The sequence below is a fragment of the Triticum dicoccoides genome, chromosome 7A (assembly GCF_002162155.2).
Source record: "Triticum dicoccoides isolate Atlit2015 ecotype Zavitan chromosome 7A, WEW_v2.0, whole genome shotgun sequence".
NCBI lineage: Eukaryota > Viridiplantae > Streptophyta > Magnoliopsida > Poales > Poaceae > Triticum > Triticum dicoccoides.
The window spans coordinates 524,106,169-524,131,737 of record NC_041392.1 but is presented as its reverse complement, the minus strand read 5'-3'; the positions used below and the strand labels follow the sequence as shown (position 1 = coordinate 524,131,737).

Sequence of the window (25,569 nt, the reverse complement as noted above, 5' to 3'; positions counted from 1 at the left end):
CGGCGAGGCGCTGCGGCGGCGGCGGATCTGCGGGGTGCGGCGGCGGTGAGATGCGGATGGCGGCGGCGTGACTGCGGGGAGGAGAGAGAGAGGCGAGGGGCGTCGGGGTCGGCCTTAAAAGGGCGAGGGGAGGGGAGGTGGTGGCGTGGTGGAGGGGCGACGGGCGCCGTGGGGGGCGGCGGACTCTGGCGAGTCCTGCTGGGGCACGCGAGGAGGAAGGCGGCGGCGCACTGGCTAGGCTGGGCCGTGGCGTGTTGGGCCGGCCCAGATTGGCCGCGGAGGAGAAAAGTTTTTTTTAGAACATTTTTTGGGACAAACTAGAATAATAAAACAAAATAAATTAAAATATTATATAAGCATATAATATATCAAAAATTTCAGAAAAACATTTTCTACGACATGAACATTTTTCTAAAGTAAAATAAAATCCACACGAATTTAAATAAAGCAAAGAGTGCTAATGCTCTAATAAAATCCAATAAAAATCATATTAAAAGACCAAAATAATTTCAAATTTATTTCTCTCCAATTTTCTAATGTAGGGAATCATGTTACCCTATTTTCCATGTATTTTGTTTTTGGAGAAAAATAATTTGAATAAAACTCAAATAACCCAAATTGAAAAATAATAATTTCAAATGGATTTTAAATTTGAGTTTCTTTGAAACTCCCAACTCATATTTCATATGTTTTGAAGAAGTCATTTTATCTTCTCTCATGAAAATCATTGAGTTGCTTAAAGTTTCAGAACTGGAAATATTTTCAAATGAAATTCAAATATTTTCAACACCCATTTTCATTTAAATAAATGGAAGAAGTCATGTCATCTTCTCTCCAGGGTTTTGTGGTGAAAAGAATTTGAATTCACGGAGATCACAAATGCAAAAATGAAAGTTTGGGAAAGTCCTTTTATTCCCTCTCATTTAACTTTCAAAAAGTTTTGAATTCACTCCCTTTCAGTCAATCAATCACACAACAGTCAAACGAGCAATCAAATCTATATATTTATTATAACATTCCAAATTTTAGAATTTTGGGATGTTACAATCTAGGAGGGATTGACAACCCCTCTTACGCGTTGGGTTGCAAGTTTTTTTATTTGTGTGAAGGTACTGCTTACATAGTTTGGTGGATCCTCCTACTGGATTGATACATTTGTTTCATAACTGAGGAAAATACTTACCGTTGTTGTGCTGCATCATCCTCTCCTCTTCGGGGAAATACCAACGCAGATACAAGCAATTAGTTTCATCAAGGAAACATTCTTCCGGCAAGTGGTCGATGTGGCAGTTTTCGCAGACCATGGCGATGAACTGGATATTTTGGTGGAGGTGCTGACGAAGCTCCTACTAATACGCAACCCCCGAGTTCTGCAATCCGAACGGGAAGAGGCGGTTTAGGCCAGACGGTAAGGACGCGGAGATCAGAAACCTATCCCCCGTCTCGCGCTAAATAGGTGGTCGGCACAGTTAGAGGTCGCCACGAGCGTTGGTGGTGAAGGCGACGCTGCCGACGTAGATTGTGCGTACAGGGTGGGCCAGTGGGTTGTTGTCGACCCGACCTACCTCATCGGCGGTAAATGTGAGGGAGCCGAAAGTTAGGCTCTGCACCGGCGGAAGGCCGCTGGAGGTAGAAGAAGATCCGATCCAAGATCAATCTATAGCCGACACGCTCGTGCCTAGCGCGCCAACTGACGGTGCAGAATACCGTTAGATCCCTCGGTAGGAGTCCAAGCGCCGCTAGAAGTCTTAGATCGGAGGTTGCACAGAGGGCTTATCCAGGTTCGGGCCTTCGTAGAGTAATACCCTACATCCTGCTTGTTTTTTTATTCATGGAGGAGGGATACCTCGTGCAAGGGGTTACAATGGTGTATGCGATTGCTACCGAGAGTTGTTATCTGAGATGAGATAGCCAAGAGGGTTGCCCGGCCTCCCTTTATATAGACAGGGAGGTCTAGGGTTTACATGGCAGTAGATGCGATCTAGGGCGCCGCTACATTAGTCTTCGAGAGCATGAAGGTCTCTGACGCCTCTTTAGGGCTTCCCTTCTATACTGGGCCTGGTGGGCCCCCGGTAGGCACCGAGGCCGGGCTCCCTTGGAGAGCCGTCCCTGGTGTAGGACACCGTCAATAGCGAGGTTTGCGTCAGAAAATCAGCACCTCGTGCAGGCGGAGTACGAGTTCTATGCATCGCTGAGCAGGATAAAGGAGGTGAAAGAGGAGAAGAAGAAGACGGAGGAGGAGGACAAAGTTGGCCCCTCGACGGTGGTCGTTCTCAATAGTTCGGACTTGGTGAAAGACGAGGCCGACATCGATTGGGACGACCACTCTGATGAGTAGTTTCTGGTCAAACAATCTTTGTATCAGAACTATGTTTGAAATTGTCATGTTTTATCTAAATTTGCAATGTTTTGATGTTTTCGTGCCTAATATACGTCACATATTGGAGCAAAATGGTGCCCTATTTTTACATCATCTGTTGAAACAAACATGTTTGAGATGATGGAAAATTCATTTTTTGATGATGTAAAACTACTTTTTGTGTGCCCATGATACATCACCTGTTGGAGATGCTCTTAGATTGTCTATGTGGGCAGCTGCATTATATGTACAGAGCATAGGCATCGGAGTTGATCTCTTGGGAGGGAGGCAGACTGTGGTCGCACGTCCTAGGTAATTCCGGCTCTACACGCTACACGGGAGCTCTTGGAGTTGCACAGGTGATACTAATACCCTGGTCTGTGTCCGCTGTTCCGCTAACGCTGCCGCCGGAGCAGGGGGGAGTCGGCCCCGACGGTCCTTGCCTCCCGAAGCTCCAGAGCCTCTTCAAAGACCTCAGCCTCGCTAAGCCCGGAGACTTGGACGCGCCGCGTGGGGTCGCCACTGTCCTTGAGTCCGGAATGTCGATCACCAGCATTGCCGTGGTGGCAAGGGCGGAGGGGCTTGACTGGCCTCCGTGAGAGGTCACGGTCCCCGCGGCGAGCGTGGCCTGGTCTGAAACCCCGAGCAGTACACTCGCCGGCAGGTTCCCGGCGTAGTTCACCGGCTCCGGCGGCAAGGAAGGGAGACTCGTCGGTGTAAGCGCCTGCGACTCGTCGGGTTTGCCGACGGTGGCCCTGCAGAGCGGGCAGCTGGTGTGGGAGGCAAGCCACATGTCGACGCACTCGGTGTGGAAGCCGTGGCCGCACCGGGGCAAGAACCTGGCCTCCTCCCCGTCTTCGAGCTCGGTCAGGCACACCGCGCACTCCACCCCGACGTCGTCCGTGGAGCCTTTCGGCGCCGCGCGGTACACCGTGACCGGCAGCGACCGCAGAAGCTCCGGGTCGACGCCCTCCGCGGCCGCCTCCCAGGCCCGGCCGCCGCGTGGCCGCCCTCTAGGAGCGGCGGTCCGGACGCTGGTGTTGAAGTAGTACTGGAGGAAGATGAGCGCGACAGCGAACGTCAGGAACACCAGAAAGATGCCTGTCATGGTGAGTATGCCACCGATCGGCATGGTCGGCGCCGCCGCGGAGACCGCCGGTGCTACCGCCCAGCCCGAGGACGAGTCCATAGAGGCGGCGGACTGCTCGGACTCCTGTACCATGTGGTTGCGCGGTCTTGGTCTTTATCAATCCCGTGTGGCTTGGTGAGTGAAGATGCGCTCGACGTAAAAAAGCTCGTACATATATATATGCGCGCGGAGTGAGTGTTGGAGGGACGAGGTCAGTGACACTGACATGGATGAAGCAGGGGAGAAGGAAGGGGGAAGGCGGCAGGCGGCGCGCGGTCGATCAGTCTTGAGGGGCAAGTCTGTTGCTGTTTGCGGGACAGCAGTGCAGCGCATGACGGACGGGTCAGCGGCGGCGGCGGCGGTTCTTTGAACTCGTGCTGCCAAACGAGTGGAAGATGCTGCAGACGCGATTACCCCACGTGTGCATTTTATGGGAGGTCTTCCTCCAAGTTGTCTTCTTCAAGCCACCACGGCATCGTCTTGTATACGAACAAATCCCCCCATCACAAAATAAGTATTTTTTTTCGACAAATGGTGAATCTTATTGACTCATAATGAAGCATAAGAGCATCTCCAACCGCCGCGCTTCGCGCCGCCCGCTAAAAACTAGTTTGTCGCGCGTCATTCGCCTGATTTTGCGCGGCCTCAAGCGTTGGCTCCAACAGCCGCGCTAAAATGTAACTCGCGCGCCGCTCCAGCAGCGCGCAAAAAATGCAGCGCGCGACTCGCCGAGGCATTGCATATATATCATTTTGACACAAAATGAAGTTGTGAAACATTCAAAATGCAATGAACATGACATATAAAATTTGACACAAACAAGTTGATAAAAAAAAGTTCATGCCCACAAGTTCATCCAACCAAGTTCAAAATGCAAATCAAGTTCAAGACACAAATGAAAGACACATTATTCCTCGTCCTCGTCCTCGTCCTCGGAAGACGATTCTTCCGCCTCCAAAGATGAATCTTTCTCCCTCTCCTCATCGTGCACCGCATCACGTGAGGCTCCGACGGTGTTGGCAAGATCTTCAACGTCATCTTCATGGGAATGTGTGTGAGGAGGCACACTGAAAGACATTCCGCCCATGGCGGCCGGAGGTGCACCCATGCCTCCCATGAGAGAAGCAAAACTCATGCCACCCATGCCTTCCATGGCACCTAAACCGCCCACGGTACCTCCGAAGCCACCCATGCCACCCATGACGCCAAGGCCACCGCCACCCATAGCGCCAAGGCCACCGTCACCCATTGCACGAATCATGGCTCTTTTTTGGATCAAGACTTCTTCACGGGCAAGATTGACATACTCCGTTTGCGCCTTATTGAGGTTAGATGTGTCCAAGAAGAACAAGTGCTTCTCCCATTCCAACAATCTTGTTCGCTCCTCATTGCTCACCTTCCTCTCCTCCAAAGCCACGTTCCTCTCCTTGGCCGCCACCCTCCTCTTCTCGGCCGCCAACCTCCTCTCCTCGGCTGCCACCCTCCTCTCCTCGGACGCCAACCTCCTCTCCTGGGCCACAGCATCTTGGTTCCTTGCCATTTTTCTCACCGCGTTGGCTTCTTTTCTTGCCTTCACAATAGCTTTCATAGCATTTTTGAGCTCATCATCTCCTTTCCTCTTCTTCTTTTCGGTTTTGTCTTTCTTGCACCCACCCGGTCGCTTTGGCTTCGAGTATGAAATCGAGTTGGGTGTGGGGCTTCTCTTGCCGTCATCACTTGATGCATCATCCTCCTCGTCATCATCATCCAACTCAATTGTTCGCTTGCGTTTGTTGCTCAAATGCAAATCATCCAAATCTTCACGCTTCTTCCATTTCTCATCATCCTTCAACACGTTATAGCAATGGGGCAAGGTAAAGACCCTTCCTTTCTTGATCTTCCCCTTCTTGGTTTTCCTCTCCTCTTCTTTGAACAAGTTTTGCGCAATGTTGTACTACATAAAAACAAAGCAAGTTAGCACCAACAACAAGTATGATGAACATGTATGAAATGCCACTTACTCTATCGTCCTCATTTGTGCCACTTGGGTTCAACTTGTCAACCGCCTTTTGACAGGCCACCCACCTTTGACAATCCGAGTTGATTGTCGACCATCGGGACCGAAGTGATCTCTCGGAGCGGTCAATTCCACTCACGTTGTGAACATCAAAGTGTTCTTTCATCCGCCCCCAATAAGCATCTCGACTTTGATCACCTCCAACGGATGGATCCCTCGACACTTGCAACCAAGTATTGCATAGTAAGATGTCATCGGCGTTGGTGTAATTGCCCGCTCTTCCTTTCGGCGCGTCGACAATGCCCTCACCATCCTCGTCCACCTTGAACTCGTGGTCTTCGAAATGCATGTCATTGGTTTGAGACCAATGTGAATTGTTGGAGCCAACACCCATAGTTGACATGTATGCATCATCATTGAGACTACAAAGTTTTTTGAACAATGCAAATAAGCTATCTATATGTGAATGCATTGAAAAAATAACAAGAAAAGAAAAGTTGGGAATTTTTTACCTTGGGGGCATTTCGTCGAACATGTTATGCGCGTCGGCCGCCGGCTCAACGAGTGAGCTCGCCGGCGCTTCGGTAGCCGCCGCGCCCGTCGCACGCCCTGCAAGCTTCTTCCTCCTCGCCTTCGAGGTGCCGGAGCCGTCTGCCACCTTGTTTTTCTTCGTCGATGTCTTGCCCTTCTTTGGCCGTGCCGCATTGGGGAGCTTTGAGGAGGGGGCGGCGGCTCGAGCCGGCGCCGGCGCGACACCACCCGCCGCCGAGGTCATCCGCGGCGGCATGAAGAGGCCGCGTGCGAGGTCGGTGGTCGGAGGAACTCCGGCGGAGGCGAGGCCCACGCCACCCGGGCTAGGGTTTGCGGCGGCAGCGGTGGAGGGGTCGCGGCTATTGGATGGGGTGAGCGGGGTGCTGGCGCGTGCGTCCATGGGTGCAGTTCGCCGGCGCCGACGCGCGCGGGGCGTAGGAGGCGGAGAAGAGAGAGTGCAGCGCGAGCGCTCGAGTGTGCCGCGCGCGGAAGTGGGCGCCCCAAATACACCGCGCGAGATAGCGAATCCGACCGCGCGCCCAACTCCTTATACCACGCGCGCGGTTATTGCGCGCCCGCTGGAGCCACCCGCCGAGTTGCGCGCGCGCTAAACTGGCCAAATTTTGCGGCACGGCGCTTGTTTAGCGCGACTGTTGGAGATGCTCTAAGGTGGATACAAACACAATGAGTATACACTCGGCCTCTTCATAGCTAAGCTGCACACAACCAATATCAACACACACAAAACCTCCTAACAAATAGCAAAGTCATACAAGACCAAAGCTATGCCTAAGCGAGAAAAACACCAAAGTGAACAATTCTGCGATCGACAATTCTACAACAACAACCATATCCACACCGTACATCTCATGACATCATAAGGACAACGAGATTCTTCAACGGCAACGCTTTCAGAAGAGGAGCGACGCTCTACATAGCTGTCACGGGATTCAACCACCAAAGATCAGAATATAGGCTTTCACCCTAAAGAACTAGTCTGAGCATATCCGAACAATGCCTTCAACAAGGTAACGATGCATAAACATCGCCATTGCCATGTATGACCAACTCGTGTCAGACCAAGGTTTTCACCCCGATGCTCGAGACCAGGTATTTGAGAAGCATCACAAACATAGTCAATCATATGTTGTCGCTGCCACTTTTCCAAGATTCTAGCAACTACATGCGATGGACTAAAACCAACCTCCGCCACTGCACAAGCATACCCTTTGCGTCAAGCCGGCGTGCATGGAATGCATCTCACCGCTAGAGGCAACCATCGGATCTGAAGATAGAAATCCTCGTGATGATCTTTATGTGGTCATTGCAATCCGCAGCGAGAAAAGGAGTATGGAGCGGCGGCGGTGCTACGTATACGAGTCGCACCCGAGTCGCCTAGGGCTAGGCGGCGGTGCTAGGTAAACTTTAGTTGGGACGGAGGGAGAATCTGGCAGCTCCACATAAACTTTCTCAATAGATATTTATCTTTCCTCTCTACTCCCTTCGTTTTTATTTAGTTTGCATATTAGGTTTGACTGAAGTCAAACTTCGTAAAGTTTGACCAAGTTTATAAAAAAAATATAAACATTTATCATAACAAATCTATATGATATGAAAGTACATTCAATAATGAATCTAATGGTATTGATTTGTTATTGTATATGTTAATATTTTTGTTTATAAACTTGGTCAAAATTTACAAAGCTTGACTTTGACCAAAGCTAATACGCGGACTAAATAAAAACGAAGGAAGTAATAAATTTATTAGGATTTTCAGGTGTGGTGTGTTTGTAGGTTTCTGTTAAACTCATCCTCAATAATCCCTTCATTCTCTTATATACAAGGCCATTTCATATTTTCATGTCTAATAACTTTGACCATTAATTTTACCATTGGAAAGTGTGTTATATGTCATAAAAGGTGCCCTAGACATCTAAGCCTTCTCTTTCCTCCTTCACAAAAAAAGACCCTAGGCAATCCTCCTCCTCCCGTCGTCATCGTCGCCGGTCCAACCCATCTCCGATGGCCTTTGGGCCATGAAGGTGTGGAGGACTTCGGCCCCCTCCGGCGGGAGGGTTTCCATTTTCGTTTTTGTTATATTCAACGTCTTTATTGGGGTTGTGTGGCAGCGTCAATGTCCCTCAGTAGGAATAATGTCTCCCACGTTCTATCCCCATCTTGATGGTGTGTCTAGTGTTCTCGAAGGACGTGCGGAGGCATGTCTCCATCGGATCTTGCGGGATTTATGTCAGTGCTGGTCTTTGGTGGATCTGTTTGAATCCAGTCTTCGTTTATTTTTGTTTGGGTGTTTAGTAGTTTGATCCTTCTTATCTACGATTTTCTTCATTGGCGATGGTTGGTATTGTGGTGTGCTAGTCCTATGGGGTCTTAGAACGATGACTTCTGGACTGTCTAGTACAACAAGGTTTGGGCTATGGCTAGGGAGGGGCGATGACGGATGCGCGCCTTCCTCTTGCTCCCATACCTCTAGTCGTCGCCAAGTGGTTCAGGGAACTGGTTGTAATTTTTATTACCTTTGGTGTTCTTTATACTGCCATGACTGAGGATGAATAGATTGAAAGTTTTTTACGCAAAAAATATGTCATAAAAGGTATTTCATTAGATGCACATTTCAAAGAACTCCCTGATAATTCAAGAAAGTTCAAGGAGGATGCATCGTTATGTTACCGATAGCCACTAATAGGGGTGCACATGCCATTCTGTTTTTTGTTTAACCGAGCATCGTACGGTATATTCTACTAATATGTAAAAGAGTTATAATATTTACAAGCAACAAAATAAGAAGATAGAATTAACAAATTTGAGCTCTGTTAAACAATAGGAAGGGGTTCTACACTAGAAATATTTTTCCTTTCTAAAAGGAGGCACACCCCGACATCTGCATCGCGTGATGCACACAATCACCTTTATTGCATTATTCAAAAAGATCTTACAAAATAATTACATAGATCAACCTAAAGACACCTTCCTGGCGAAAACTTTCGTCATACATACAAGATTGATGATGTGCCCTGAGCTTGCGCCACGCGCACCAAAAAATCGGTGGCCTCACCAAGCCCCCCGTCGTCTAGCCAGCAGCACCAACCGGTCTAGCAGACCCTCATCATACATGGCATGCGCACGCCATAGAATCTGTCACTACATTATTCCTTATTCCCATCTTCAGGAGCAATCAATGTACTGATCTTGCTAGATCCTTTTGCCGTCGATGCCGCCACGACGTCGGACAACGCCAGACTCCTTCGCACGCCCATCAAACGGTATACTTGGTTACCGCACGAGAAGCATACTGAGACCTACGCCCAGCCACCAAGCCAAACACTTATCCCTCCAGCCAATGTACAACTCCAAAGCTGATGCCTCCATGGGGGTGATGATGTTGTCCTTCCAGCCAATGTACAACCCCAAAGATGGTGCCCCCATGGGGTGATGATGTAGGAACCCCGCCATCATTCGATCTGGAAAGTTCAAATCTAGGATTTCCACTGGGACTTAGAGGAAATGTGAATCGCCCGACAATGCCTCCAACGAGGTAACGACGCCCGCGGGCGCCGCCGTTGACAGTTCTGACTGAGGCCAAACCAAGCTTTCATTGGAAAATCATGCCCATCCCCGACTGCACCACCAGATCGACCTCCTCTGTCATGCAACACGCACTTGGGTGTCGTCTGCTGCCGGGAATCCGCACGACCGGAGCCACAGCACCACCCGGAACTGCCGCCCCCACCTGGGTGATCCATCGACGATGGAGGGGTCCTTACCACTGCGTCGTCCATGCTGGACGACACACACGTCCAAGACACCCACATGGATCTCCACCGCAACCGCATTCCGGAGTCGCGGCAGAGGAAGTCCCTGCCCCTGCCATCATCCCCCATCTGGGCTTTGCCACACTGAGCTCTAGCGGCTTGAAACCCTAGATCGGATCGATGGGGAGGGGTCCTTCTAAAATTTGGAGGGAATTTCACTTCCTGGCCTCTTCACCAACTAGGGATGCACATAATCATTTTAGTATGAGTATTATGATAAGCATGGTCCTGAAAGAATTTTTTTTAATGAGTACTAAGATATTATCTTTATGAGTGATTCCACCACACACCAAGCTTGATTCTCAATGAATGAGGAAAAAACCCTGCCAATTATAGAAACTGAACCCGGGTCGTTGGGCTGCACAACTGCATGCCCAACCACTGAGCTAAGGCTCTATTTGCATACTGGAAATGTTGCATCAGAAGGTCATGTGTCGATTCTTGAGAGACTCCGCGTTCGCCTTTTTGATCCTGTGATCTAGCAATTGTAGATTAGATTTGAATATGATTTTCCAAGATTGAAGACTTGGATTAATATTTATGAAGATTTTATCATTTCTTTGCATCCACATATTCCAGCATGTTGAGACAAAGATGTACATGGCAATTGAGAAGGGCAGCTACTTGCAAGAAAAAGAGAGTTCATCATAAACTGAAATTTCTCTCTGCTTGTTAGGTGTGATCATCTGCCAACAATCCACAGAAAATTGTAAACCCAAAAGGGATGCATAGGAGACTTTTCCACTTGATCATCACAGAAAGCACAGGTGTAGTCAGGTGAAAGACCGTGGATGTCGCCTAGAGGGGGGGTGAATAGGCGTTTTAAAATAATTACGGTTTAGGCTTGAACAAATGCGGAATAAACCTAGCGGTTAATTTGTCAAGCACAAAACCTACAACAACTAGGCTCACCTATGTGCACCAACAACTTATGCTAAGCAAGATAGACTACTAGGTGATAGCAAGATATATGATAAGAAACAATATGGCTATCACAAAGTAAAGTGCATAAGTAAAGAGCTCGGGTAAGAGATAACCGAGGCACGCGGAGACGACGATGTATCCCGAAGTTCACACCCTTGCGGATGCTAATCTCCATTTGGAGCGGTGTGGAGGCACAATGCTCCCTAAGAAGCCACTAGGGCCACCGTAATCTCCTCAGGCCCTCGCACAATGCAAGATGCCATGATTCCACTAAGGGACCCTTGAGGGCGCTCACTGAACCCGTACAAATGGCAACCCTTGGGGGCGGTCACCGAACCCGTACACTTTGTCAACCCTTGGGGGCGGTTACCGGTACCCGTCAAATTGCTCAGGGCGATCTCCACAACCTAATTGGAGACCCCGATGCTTGCCTGGAGCTTTACACCACAATGATTGAGCTCTGAACACCACCAACCGTCTAGGGCGCCAAGGTACCCAAGAGGAACAAGCTCTAGGGTGCCCAAACACCCAAGAGTAATAAGCTTCTCAAACTTTACTTCCACGTATCACCATGGAGAACTCAAATCGATGCACCAAATACAATGACAAGGGCACACGGAGTGCCCAAGTCCTTCTCTCCCAATCCCACCAATGCAACTAATGCTAGGGAAGAAAATGAGAGGAAGAACGAAAGAAGAACACGAAGAACTCCAAGATCTAGATCCAAGGGGTTCCCCTCACTTAGAGGAGAAAGTGATTGGTGGAAACGTGGATCTAGATCTCCTCTCTCTTTTCCCTCAAGAACTAGTAAGAATCATTGGAGGGATTGAGAGTTAGCAAGCTCGAAGAAGGTCAACAGTGGGGGAAGAACACGAGCTAAAAGGATAATGTTCATTGGGGAAGAAGACCCCCTTTTATAGGTGGGGAAAAATCCAACTGTTATGCTCACAGCCCGCACAGAGCGGTACTACCGCTAGGGCGGAAGTACCCCTTTGAAAAACAATAGCGAGGAGGCAAAAGGCCAGAAGAACCGCCGGAGTGGTACTACCGCTCGTCCTCACGGTACTACTGCTCGACCTCACGGTACTACCGCAAATGGTAGCGGTACTACTGCTTGCGAGCGGTACTAAAAAAATACATCCGGGCCTACCACCGCAAGACTTGGGACGAGTTTTTGGTCCGGAGCGGTACTACCGCTGTAGGAGCCGCGGTAGTACTGCTCTGGAGCGGTAGTAAAAAATTACATCCGCTCCAATTCGCGGTAGTACCGCTGCAGCCTTTTCAGAACACCAAAACTGCCACAACTTTTGCAAACGGACTCCGAATTCGATGAAACCAAGTTTGTTGGAAAGCTAGCGACAAGGGCTAACACAATCTTCAAAGAAATGTCAATAAGAAGCAAATGATAAAAGGCCCATAAGAAAATGGTGAGAACCCTTCCTCGGAAAAGACCGATAAAACCTCCAACACTGAAAACATCATAGAAGACGCATGCGAACTCCGTTTTCGATGAAACCAAGTTTGTTGGAAAGCTAGCGACAAGGGCTAACACAATCTTGAAAGAAATAACAATAAGAAGCAAATTAGGAAAGGCCCATAAGAAAATGGTGAGGACCCTTCCTCGGATAAGACCGGTAAAACCTACAACACCGAAAACATCATAGAAGACGCATGCGAACTCCGTTTTCGATGAACTCAACCTTGTCATCAAGATGACCATAAGCTCTAAGACTCACAAAGAGAACCAAACAAGAACCAAGAAACATGATGCATGGATGCAATGGTTTGAGCTCTCGATGAACGATACGATCAAGCTACTCACTAGAGAGCCCCCCTTGATAGTACGGCTATCGATCCTATAACCCAGTCTCCCAACTACCACCATGAGACCGGTAAAATAGAAAACCTATCAAGGGCAAACCTTTGCCTTGCACATGATCCACTTGAGTTAGATGATGATGATCTTGTCCTCCTCAAGATGGACCACCTTTCTTGATTGCGTTGGGTCGATGAAGACTAGATGATTGCTCCCCCATACTCCACTATGGGTGAGCCATTTTTCGGCACATCTTCACAAGTCCATTGACACCACAATGGATGGCAAGCTTCAAGCACTTGATCTCTTCGTGATTCTCCACTTGAAATTGCACACGGCAATCTTGATGACGATCACCACTTGATGTCATCCTTCCCATGGGTTGTATGATATCATCCTCTTGACGCAAGCCCATGGACACGTACCTAACCCCACATAGACTCTCACATAGACCATGGGTTAGTACACAAAGTGCAATGGACAATGCTTACCATACCATGGGATCACTTGATCCCTCTCGGTACATCTTCTACTCTTTGTGAGTTGATCAACTTGATTCACTCTTGACTTAGTCTTGATCAACCTTGAATCTTTCCAACTCTTTTCGTTTGGATGATGTCTTGAAGGTAAACATGAATGATCACACAATCTTCTTCTTCAAGACATGCTTGCAATAAGCTCAACTCTCAAATGACCAATCTTTGGATAATTCCTTGAATAGCACCTTGGTCGACACAAACTCTCCTTGAAACCAACACATGTACTCCAAGAAAAGCCTATGGACAAAACCTTCAAATATAACTCAAGGAAACCATTAGTCCATAGAGATTGTCATCAATTACCAAAACCAAACATGGGGGCACCGCATGTTCTTTCAATCTCCCCCATTTTGGTAATTGATGACAATTACTTTCACGAGAGTTTATACAAGGAATTATGCATCACCAAGCAATGCAACAACCAATAATGCATGTGTATGAGATGCAAATGCTTAGGAACAAAACCAAAGCAAGGAGAAAACTCTGAAGACTTCTCCACAAAACTCTCTGAAACTTCTCCCCCATTGGCATCGATTGCCAAAATGGGCGAAAAGCATAGAAGGCCAATATAAATTGTGTTCCTCCATAAATTGTGTATTTCTCAACAAGAGAGTGGAATGCAATACACATATCCAACGGTAATACTTGGAGGAAGACCAACTATATTGAGGCACCAAGATTGCTAAAGGAATGATATGCCACAAGGACATAACAAAGAGAGAAACAAGCAATCAAGCAATCAAAAGATACCAATTGAAACAAGCTATCAAAAGATACCAATTGAACCAACTAGGCCAAAGATCCTACGAGCTACATGAATAAAGGATATTATGATAAGAGCAAAGGAGTGTTCTAAAGAAACTAGAGAAGCTCCCCATGATTTGTGCACACATAAGAATTTTTGTATTTGGATACAAAGTGCACAAAATAGGATCATAGCTCCCCCAAAATCAATGGAAACTTACAACAAGTGCAAGTGAGCATATAGGAAACTAAGCCTAGTACATGTAACAAACACGTGGTTGAGCAATAAGTGAAAAAGTAAACTTAAGAATGGGCTCAACCAAAATGATGTGTGTGAGTCAAGGCAATGCACTTGAGAAGACTAATGTACAGATGATCATTAAGCATCAATAAAGTCTTGAAAAAATGAGGCAACACAGTGCAAGGCCTATCATTCCCACATACAACTAGCAAATGGGTTCACAAGCTAACTAATAAGCATATAAAGAACCTATGCTTGTGACAACCCATGGTGAAGATAGAAGATGAAAGCCTCATCAAGACGAGGGATACCAATTAAGATGGAAAAAGCCTCGTAGAGATAAGCATGAGGAAAATAATCTTCACCACACAAGAGTGCATCAAGATGCAACGAGATACGATACGCACTCAAGGCAAAAGCTTTCACGGAGCCACCAAAGAAATAACATAAGAAAGGCAAGGTGGGCGTGAAAGAAAGGATATCATCTAGAGATGTAATTTCTCTCAAGTGTATAAGGTTCTAGGTAGACGAAATCATGATGATATATAGCTACAAAGAAGGATGTACACCCAAAATAGTTACAACATGAAGGAACAAGATATCCAATCGGAAGTCATACATATACCAATAAGATATTTGCTTGAGAGCATAGCACAAGGCTAGATATGGTCTTATTGCATATAAATGAATTCCAACCACACGAACATCAAAGACATCACAACTAGCAACAAGACATTATTGTTGGGATGCTTTGAGAAAGGAAACAAGTATCACAAGAGAGAATGGATAACATGCCATGATACAACCTACGAAAGGTTGATGCAAGAACTGATGATACTTGTTACCGAGATACCATTGGATGGATGTAGTAGATGCCAATTAAAGGTAGATAGTAGTTCATTAATCATCCTAGCTTGACTCCAATAAGCACATGGTGACACCACCTTCCTTGTGAGTGAGCCGAGCATCCAATGCATCTCCACTTGTTCCTAGAACAACAACACAAACAAAATGGTACCCAAACTCATTGGGACCAAAGAGTTAGAGAACCAACAACACATAGGACAAACTCCACATAAATATGTGCATATATATGAAAATGAATTTCATGCACATCTCATCCAATTTGAGACTTGCTGGAGTTCCCTCTATATATTGGGTCAAAGAAAGAAAACATGCCAAAGAAACTACAAGAAGTAAATATGCATGCTCAAGACTTTCAAGAACCGAGACCAAAAGACAAAGAAATACCAAGCGAAGAAAAGATACCAAATGAATAAATCATCACTTGGAGGATATCCATAAAAGATACATCAAGGAATGAGATATCCATTGATACACTCAAAAAGAAAGATGTCAAACTCCCAAAAGAGAGAATGGTTCCAAACAAACCAAGCCCTCTACAGAGTTTCATGATGGCACAAAGCACCAAAAAGAAACGGCTTGCCTTCCACAAACACACACTTGATAAGGATCACAAGATGAGTGTTTTATAGAGAATAGGATGGCTCCCCCAAGCCTAGTGCATTATAGAGAATTTGCATTTGAATACAAAATGCACGAGGTGGGATCACCACTTTCACTATATCTAGAAAACACTAGACAAGGTCAAGAAATTAACAAGATCCACAAGTGGTATGGAATACAATGGGAGTTGACTCAATCCTAGGCAAGAGATAAAGCAAATAAAAGCAAAGGCCAATGTAAAGATGATCAATAATTTCTACCACACATAAGTGAGTACCAATTGTCAAAAGACAAGAAGTATTTGGAAATAATTCCCGGTGGTAGATAACAAGGATATCCAACATCATCTTCACACCAAACAAAAAGCAAATTGCAACTTGTAGAGCTAACATGCCACCTAGGAACAAGATAATTTACAATATCAATTCTATGTGACAATATCTCAAATGTACACATTTTCTAGGCTAGTAATATACACATAGCATATTACTCCCCCATAATGTGATACCAATTAAAGATAAACAAGAGGCAAAAAACGATCCAACACGAGATAATTAATGGACAATATAGAATTTCAATTTCTCATGAGAAGACATACCACATAGCGACTAGATAATCTAGAAATATCAATACTATATGGTATTACTCATGTACACACATATATAGGATTGTGAGGTGCACAAAGCACATCACTCCCCCATAATGGGATTTTCCATTAATCTCTCACAAGGGCCAACTAAGAAAATAACAAGATGCAAAAGGCTCAATGCATGACACACACGTACATGATGTGCAAACCAACACACACATACTTGATTGCTCAAGATAATCAAGTTGGAAGCACAACATATACAAACACACGCAAGGAACAAAACCAAACATGCAAAGGGGTAAGTAACTATCAATGTAAACACTTTAAGCACGAGTTACCGCATGGAGAAACATTGGATATAAGATAGAAACTTGATAATTCGAATAACTTGGCTTGAGACAATTAGAATGATGAAGTCCCCTTAATTCTTCATAAAGTAGCCAAGTCTCCAATGCCCTCCAACAACACCTATTGATCAAGTTTGAGCTTGTTGGTCCCCAACCAAGTTGGGTCCTAAGAGGTTAGTCACAATAGGCTTGGCTACCCAAATGGTTCTCTTCTTGACACCACTTTGAGTACCAACAACTTTGGCAAACACATTGCCAACCTTATCCTTCCCAAGAGAATAGGTATCATCAATAATAATTGGGTTGGATAAGTTACCACTAGTGCATGAAGAGGCGAGGTGACCTTTCTCACGACATAAGTAGCAACGTCTACTCTTCACTTTCTTCTCACTTGATTTCTCAACTTGAGAAGCATTAGCTTGAGGATTCTTGGGAAGAGGACTTTCTTCAACTTGTGGTTGAGCATGAGATCGAACTTGTGGACGCTTCCCTTGTTGCTTGTCACTAATGGCCTTCTTCTTCAATGGGCAAGATCTAACATGATGCCCTTCTACTTTGCACTTGAAGCAAACAATCTTGGCCGAATTCTTGACTTGTTCTTGGCCCTTCTTTTTGTTCACTTTGGACTTCTTCTTCTTGTTGGAGTTGAATCCAAGCCCACCTTTGTCATTGGGGGATTTTTGCACACTCAAGATATTGTTGAGTGTGAATTTTCCTTCATGACTCTTTTCCAAGTCTTTTTTCAAAGAAGTGACTTGGGCCTTGAGATCTTTGATTTTCTCTGCATGGTTAGTCTCAACACAAGTACTAGAGGAAGTATAAGCTTCATCGTTAGAGCAACAAGGCAAGGAAAGCAATTCATCACAAGATGTACCAATGTTACGCATGGATGAATCGCGAGGACTAGCACAAGGCAATATAGCATTTTGACCAAAAGTAGTGCTAGTATCCACATGAGGCTCACTAGATGTTACCTTAGCAAGCATGGACTCATGAGCTATCTTTAGCACATTACGGGATACTAGAAGATCATCATGAGAGCTTGTGAGGTTTACATGATTTTCTTCCAACATCCCATAATTGCTAGATAGCAACTCAAGTTGAGCCCTTAGCTCAACATTCTCCTTTAATATGGATGCTTCACAAGAGATAGAGTTAGTAGCACAAGCATCATCATTAGCAAGAAGAGGAGAATACAACTTGGCAAGCTCTTTTGAATATGAAGCTTTAAGTTGAGCATGAGACTCGGTGAGTTTGATGAGCTCACCCTTGATGACCCTTGAGCCATTTTAGAGGTGCTCAAAATCCTCAAGGAGTCTAGCATGAGCAACTTCAAGCTTAGCATTTTTAGTTTTGAAATCATTAGCCACCTTGAGTGCTCTATCATGAGATTCCTTTATTCTAGATAATTCTAGAGCAAAGGTCTCCTCAAGAGATTCAGATGTGGTTTGTTCATGTTCAAGAGCTTGAGATAGCTCCGCGATCTCATTTGCGTAATCACGCTCATGAGCTTCCATTTTCTCAATGGTGACCTCATGCTCCTCTAGATGAGATTCCAACTCCTCAATGTATTTCTTGCCTTCAATGGCAAGAGACATGATTTCCATGAAGTTGGAACGAGCAAGTTTATTTTGTGAAGAGCTTTAAAAATCATTTCCCCCTTAGTTTTTAAGGAGGCAACATTATCATTCTCTTCATCATAATCAACATCATCATCACTCTTGCCATCATCACAAGATATATTGGGATTCAAAGTGGAAGATACCTTTGAAGCCTTGGCCATAAGGCAAAATGCAATAGATGATGATGAAGGATCCGTTGAAGCACCATTCAAGACCACATCTTGTTCCACGGGGTGTTGAGTTTCCTCTACATTGTTAGCACAACAATTCGAGGACATATATGCATTTTTATCATGGCAATAAGACATAGTAAACATATCATCATGGGATTTAGTCAAGCAATTTCTACATGATATGCAAGGACTATCAACACAATCATGTGAAACATTTGGAGTGCTCGAAGTGTTAAAGCCCAAAGAAGGAGCATTGCAATAAGATAGTGATGAAGGATCATCCACAATAAACATACTATCATCATTGCAATGACCAACACTACTCACCATATCATTACCTTGTGGCAAGCCACATGTAGGTGAAGTAGAAGAAGTTGAGAAGACTATACGGCCGGATGTGGAGGGAGAATAATCATCCCCACAAAACTTGGACACGCCATATTTATCTTGAAGCTTTGTCCACAACTCATGAGCATCCCAGAACGGCATGAGTTGAAATATAACTACATTGCTCAAAGCATCGAAAAGCACATTAGAAGCTTGAGCATTGAGATAAGAGTTTTTCTCATCCTCTAAAGATAATCTTTGAGGATCCTTTGGAGGAGAAAAACCCATATGTACAATTCGCTCTAAATTTGGGTCCATGACCCTATAGAGATTAAGCATGCGAATTACCCAAATATCAAAATTTGTGCCATCGAAAATAAGAGTGTGAGAGAATCCTAATCCCCTAGTCGACATCTTTACTCTCTAGGCAGTTAAGCCTAACAAAGAGAGACGAGGCTCTGATACCAATTGAAAGACCATGGATGTCGCCTAGAGGGGGGGGTGAATAGGCGTTTTAAAATAATTACGGTTTAGGCTTGAACAAATGCGGAATAAACCTAGCGGTTAATTTGTCAAGCACAAAACCTACAACAACTAGGCTCACCTATGTGCACCAACAACTTATGCTAAGCAAGATAGACTACTAGGTGATATCAAGATATATGATAAGAAACAATATGGCTATCACAAAGTAAAGTGCATAAGTAAAGAGCTCGGGTAAGAGATAACCGAGGCACGCGAAGACGATGATGTATCCCGAAGTTCACACCCTTGCGGATGCTAATCTCCGTTTGGAGCGGTGTGGAGGCAAAATGCTCCCCAAGAAGCCACTAGGGCCACCGTAATCTCCTCACGGCCTCGCACAATGCAAGATGCCGTGATTCCACTAAGGGACCCTTGAGGACGGTCACCGAACCCGTACAAATGGCAACCCTTGGGGGCGGTCACCGAATCCGTATACTTTGGCAACCCTTGGGGGCGGTCACCGATACCCGTCAAATTGCTCGGGGCGATCTCCATAACCTAATTGGAGACCCCGACGCTTGCCCGGAGCTTTACACCACAATGATTGAGCTCCGAACACCACCAATCGTCTAGGGCGCCAAGAAACCCAAGAGGAACAAGCTCTAGGGTGCCCAAACACCCAAGAGTAATAAGCTTCTCAAACTTCACTTCCACGTATCACCGTGGAGAACTCAAACCGATGCACCAAATGCAATGGCAAGGGCACACGGAGTGCCCAAGTCCTTCTCTCCCAATCCCACCAAAGCAACTAATGCTAGGGAAGAAAATGAGAGGAAGAACGAAAGAAGAACACGAAGAACTCCAAGATCTAGATCCAAGGGGTTCCCCTCACTTAGAGGAGAAAGTGATTGGTGGAAACGTGGATCTAGATCTCCTCTCTCTTTTCCCTCAAGAACTATCAAGAATCATTGGAGGGATTGAGAGTTAGCAAGCTCGAAGAAGGTCAACAATGAGGGAAGAACACGAGCTAAAAGGATAAGGTTCATTGGGGAAGAAGACCCCCTTTTATAGGTGAGGAAAAATCCAACCGTTATGCTCACAGCCCGCACAGAGCGGTACTACCGCTAGAGCGGAAGTACCCCTTTGAAAAACAACAGCGAGGAGGCAAAAGGCCAGAAGAACCGCCGGAGCGGTACTACCGCTCGTCCTCACGGTACTACCGCTCGACCTCACGATACTACCGCAAATGGTAGCGGTACTACTGCTTGCGAGCGGTACTAAAAAAATACATCCGGGCCTACCACCGCAAGACTTGGGACGAGTTTTTGGTCCGGAGCGGTACTACCGCTGTAGGAGCCGCGGTAGTACTGCTCTGGAGCGGTAGTAAAAAATTACATACGCTCCAATTCGCGGTAGTACCGCTGCAGCCTTTTCAGAACACCAAAACTGCCACAACTTTTGCAAACGGACTCCGAATTCGATGAAACCAAGTTTGTTGGAAAGCTAGCGACAAGGGATAACACAATCTTCAAAGAAATGTCAATAAGAAGCAAATGAGAAAAGGCCCATAAGAAAATGGTGAGAACCCTTTCTCGGAAAAGACCGGTAAAACCTCCAACACTGAAAACATCATAGAAGACGCATGCGAACTCCGTTTTCGATGAAACCAAGTTTGTTGGAAAGCTAGCGACAAGGGCTAACACAATCTTGAAAGAAATAACAATAAGAAGCAAATTATAAAAGGCCCATAGGAAAATGGTGAGGACCCTTCCTCGGATAAGACCGGTAAAACCTACAACACTGAAAACATCATAGAAGACGCATGCGAACTCCGTTTTCGATGAACTCAACCTTGTCATCAAGATGACCATAAGCTCTAAGACTCACAAAGAGAACCAAACAAGAACCAAGAAATATGATGCAAGGATGCAATGGTTTGAGCTCTCGACGAACGATACGATCAAGCTACTCACTAGAGAGCCCCCCTTGATAGTACGGCTATCGATCCTATAATCCGGTCTCCCAACTACCACCATGAGACCGGTAAAATAGAAAACCTATCAAGGTCAAACATTTGCCTTGCACATGATCTACTTGAGTTAGATGATGACGATCTTGTCCTCCTCAAGATGGATCACCTTTCTTAATTGTGTTGGATCGATGAAGACTAGATGATTGCTCCCCCATACTCCACTATGGGTGAGCCACTCTTCGGCACATCTTCACAAGTCCATTGATACCACAATGGATGGAAAGCTTCAAGCACTTGATCTCTTCGTGATTCTCCACCTGAAATTGCACACGGCAATCTTGGTGACGATCACCACTTGATGTCATCCTTCCCATGGGTTGTATGATATCATCCTCTTGACGCAAGCCCATGGACACGTACCTAACCCCACATAGACTCTCACATAGACCATGGATTAGTACACAAAGTGCAATGGACAATGCTTATCATACCATGGGATCACTTGATCCCTCTCGGTACATCTTCTACTCTTTGTGAGTTGATCAACTTGATTCACTCTTGACTTAGTCTTGATCAACCTTGAATCTTTCCAACTCTCTTCGTTTGGATGATGTCTTGAAGGTAAACATGAATGATCACACAATCTTCTTCTTCAAGACATGCTTGCAATAAGCTCAACTCTCAAATGACCAATCTTTGGATAATTCCTTGAATAGCACCTTGGTCGACACAAACTCTCCTTGAAACCAACACATGTACTCCAAGAAAAGCCTATGGACAAAACCTTCAAATATAACTAAAGGAAACCATTAGTCCATAGAGATTGTCATCAATTACCAAAACCAAACATGGGGGCACCGCATGTTCTTTCATCAGGGATAATAAAGCTTTTGTTTTTCAACATATTTCTTTTTTTGTTTAAAAAGAGGCAAAAGATTTGCCTCGTTCATTAAATAAGAGGAATATATTTTATATTCGTGTTACAACACAGATAGCGCCGCAACAACCCAAATAAAAGTGACAAACTACTCTCGCTTCATCAGGTATCCCAACTTTCTAGCACCCACAATTACCCAAAGTGTGGCCTCCTTCTTGATATTGGCGAGGAGGACCGTCGGTGGAGCACTCATCTTACAGAACACTCACACATTTCTCTTGTTTCAAATGGTCCAGGAGAGGCCATCACCTTCCTGTTGGGGGTAGATGTGTCAGAAAGGCCCACCCACCACTCTTTGATGTTGTCCAAGAGGTGCTATGAGGAAGTATCATGCTCACCAACTGTAGCCAGTCCTTGACTAATCCCCAGAGGCGGAGAGAGAAGAAGCATTTGTAGAAAAGGTGGTCTACAGACTCTTGCTCCCGCTTGCAAAGTGTACAAAGGCCACAGTTAGGCCATCCGAGCTTCTCCAATCTGCCCGCCATCCAAACTCTATTTTGAATAGCCAACCAAGTGAAGAACTCTCCAATCTATCAACGTATTTCTTGTGTTCAGTATACTGTGCAAGATTAACCAATGAAAAATCTTCAGAAACTATCAACATACTTCTTTGGCATTATGTTTCGTCCCTCGAAACTATCAACTAGCTCATCATTTGCTTAAGATTCACATATCATTTATTATATCGTATTGTTTACATCCCTAGCCACAGCATCAGCCACAGGTAAGAATATGCAGCCAAAGTACCCAACCATGGACTGCCGCCTCGGCCAAGACGGCAGCATGAAGTGGAATTAGACGAGGGCCATGAACTGAGATCAAAGATGAAATGCTGGATGGATCCATCGATCCAAGTCATTGCTTCGGATTGACTCGCGATTCAGCTACTTGTTTGATAAAGACAGACTGAGGTGGAGTACTACACCATATCCCAAGACGGTTTCGCTTTTGCCTACCTTCAGCGTTTAACATGAGCACGAGCTATCTAGACATCACATCCTTATTCCCTTCTAGTTTCCCTTCTACTTGCTTTGTTGCACCTTTCTTGATGCGAACCCACTTTGGAAGGATAAGGGCCAAGCTGGTTGGTGTCCTGGATAAAACGCATGGGATATATTGTTGCATGGCATGTGTCTCAGAACTTCAAAAAATCTGTGTGGTCAGGCGAGCATAGGAGTGTCCCGTTTGGTTCACGACCTAGCTTGGTGAGCGCTAAAAAATCATTTTTGTTTCAGACACGGAGATTCATTTTCTCCCCTGACACCTCGTTCCTTGAGCCATGTGATTAAACAACCCAGGGTGTTGCTCCAGGCAAAGCCTAGGCGTCCAAAAACGATTGCCTAGGCAGGCTAACCAAACTTGCCTGGTTTAGCGGCCAGGATAATTGTTCTATCTCGTTCTTCGGCCAGGCTGGCTCCCTGGTCACGAGGATTTTGAACCAAACAAGAGCCAGACAGCTCACAGGGAGGCCCAGGCCAGGCACAGAACGCCCAGGAAGTGAACGAAACTGGCGCTTTTTAGGAGCTCTTTTACGGTACCCGCTAATGGATATTGACTATCTATTCATGAAGATCGAATGGCCCAACGTGATGTATACTGTTGGAATTAATTAGGAGATTTTTTACAGTGCATCATACTACCTATTATGACGGGTAGTATTTGCTAGATCCAACGGCCAGTATGGATCGGTCAAATTTTCACGCTAGGACATATTGGTAATTTCTTTAGAGATAGATTTATCTTTGTTAGTTCTAATCACAATTAATAATTCTAATAAATTAAATTTACCCATACGATTCGAGGCGGCACCGTTCGTCCGCTACTCGCGATGCCTCGCTGCTGCAAGAACGTCCGCTCTGGTGCTATACCGACTCTGCTGCACCAATGCGTGCACGAAACGACACAATTTGGTGTGGCATGCATGCGCCGCGCTATCCATTTTGATTTTCATTTAATGAGCAGCGACAGCGAGATGATGCGACCGCAGCCTGCAGCGGCGGACGACACCGTCTGACACCTCGGTGCACTCCGTCAGCCTCCTTGCGCAGAGGCACGAGCAATTGCGTGTGCAACCTCGTCGCCACCGGAGCGGCCCCGCGGGTGCAGCGCAAAGAGAAAGCCGCGATCTGATTGTTGCATACGTGTGACGTGCTTGTGTATCCGGCCGGCGGCAAATCTATTAACGTAGTTTTTCTAGGTCATTGTGTATGTGCGGTACAGCCCAGTACGAACCAATACCATAAGCTTCGTTTCATCGTTTTCGTCGTGCGTCATCTGGCCAAAAGAACTGGAAGGCATGGACTGCGCCATGGCGAGGAAGGAGATCAATAAACATTAATATGTTGTAGTATTGGCTTATTTGGACCCTCCAAGCGATAAAAATGAATGGCCTAAATTGATTTGATGCACCGTAAAAGATCTCTTAATTAGCAGTTCAGCGAGCACCTACTAGGTTCATCGTGAGAGCATCTAAGGCTTGGTATCACCTGATACTTTCCCCAGTGTGAGTAGTATACATGATTTGAGGGTAGTTTGGGTCATTCTTAATTCGTCGGCTTGCCGTATCGCCTTTAGCTCTGTAGACCAATGCCACAACAGTTTTGGGCTTGTGGCTACCGCTGCCGATGTCGTCGCGTGCTCACATCCTCTTCCGTCGCCTGCCGCATCCCTATCCCCAGCAAGCCTACCTCATGTCCCTTCCTCAGTAAGCCGCACCCCTTCCTCAGCTAGCCTACCTCCCATCCCTCCCTCGGTAAACCACATCCCCTTCCTCGATCGCTCTCGTGGACTAGGTGCTTCGCATCATGGTGCAACCGTGCAAGCCTCACCGCATGAGGTATCCTATCTACACTGTTCTCCTCTTCATCAGCGAGTTCAACGAAGAGCATTGAAACCGCGCTGACTGTGGCATGTTTCACTGCTCTCGAGCTCTACTACTTCGGAAAGTGCTACACATAAGTACGTCATCATCTCCGGCACAACAAAGTCGCCACCCCTCAAGCTCTACTACTTTGTCAGGGTCTATAAAAACAATAAAATGGGAAGAGACTTCATTAGCGCAGGGTGGCCACAGGCCATTGCCTCATTTTTTGGCTTTATTTTTATTTTTGTTTATAATTCCAAATATTCTAAATATGTATCCAAAACAATTGAAAAATTGTTAACCAAACATTTGAGAAAATGTTAAATGTATATGAAGAAAATGTTTCTCATGTATACGAAAAATGTATACAATACAATGTGAACGAGAAAAGTTAATCACGTATTTAATAAATGTTAATCAAGCATTTGAAAAATGTTAACCGAGTATTTGAAAAATATTAATCATATATTCAAGAATGTTAAATGTGTACAGAAAATATTTTTCATGTATACAAAACAAATACAATGTGTATAAAAAATGTTGGTCCTGTATTTAAAAATAATAAATGTTTATATAAAATGTTTTTGGTGTATATAAAAAATGTACACCATACATTAATAAAAGTAAACATAAAACATATATTTAAAAAAGTTGATTATGTATTAAAAATGTATATAAAATGTTCCTCGTGTATA

The 25,569-nt window shown here is 45.5% G+C and overlaps 1 protein-coding gene across 1 annotated transcript; it reads right to left on the bottom strand.

Annotated features, from left to right (window-relative positions):
- Positions 1–2,534: 2,534 nt before the first annotated feature.
- Positions 2,535–3,606, bottom strand: LOC119332084 (E3 ubiquitin-protein ligase EL5-like). The gene has a single exon (XM_037605257.1). It carries the CDS (start codon positions 3,579–3,581, stop codon positions 2,691–2,693), a length of 891 nt encoding a protein of 296 aa, XP_037461154.1. The 5' UTR covers positions 3,582–3,606; the 3' UTR covers positions 2,535–2,690.
- Between the last annotated feature and the right edge of the window lie 21,963 nt (positions 3,607–25,569).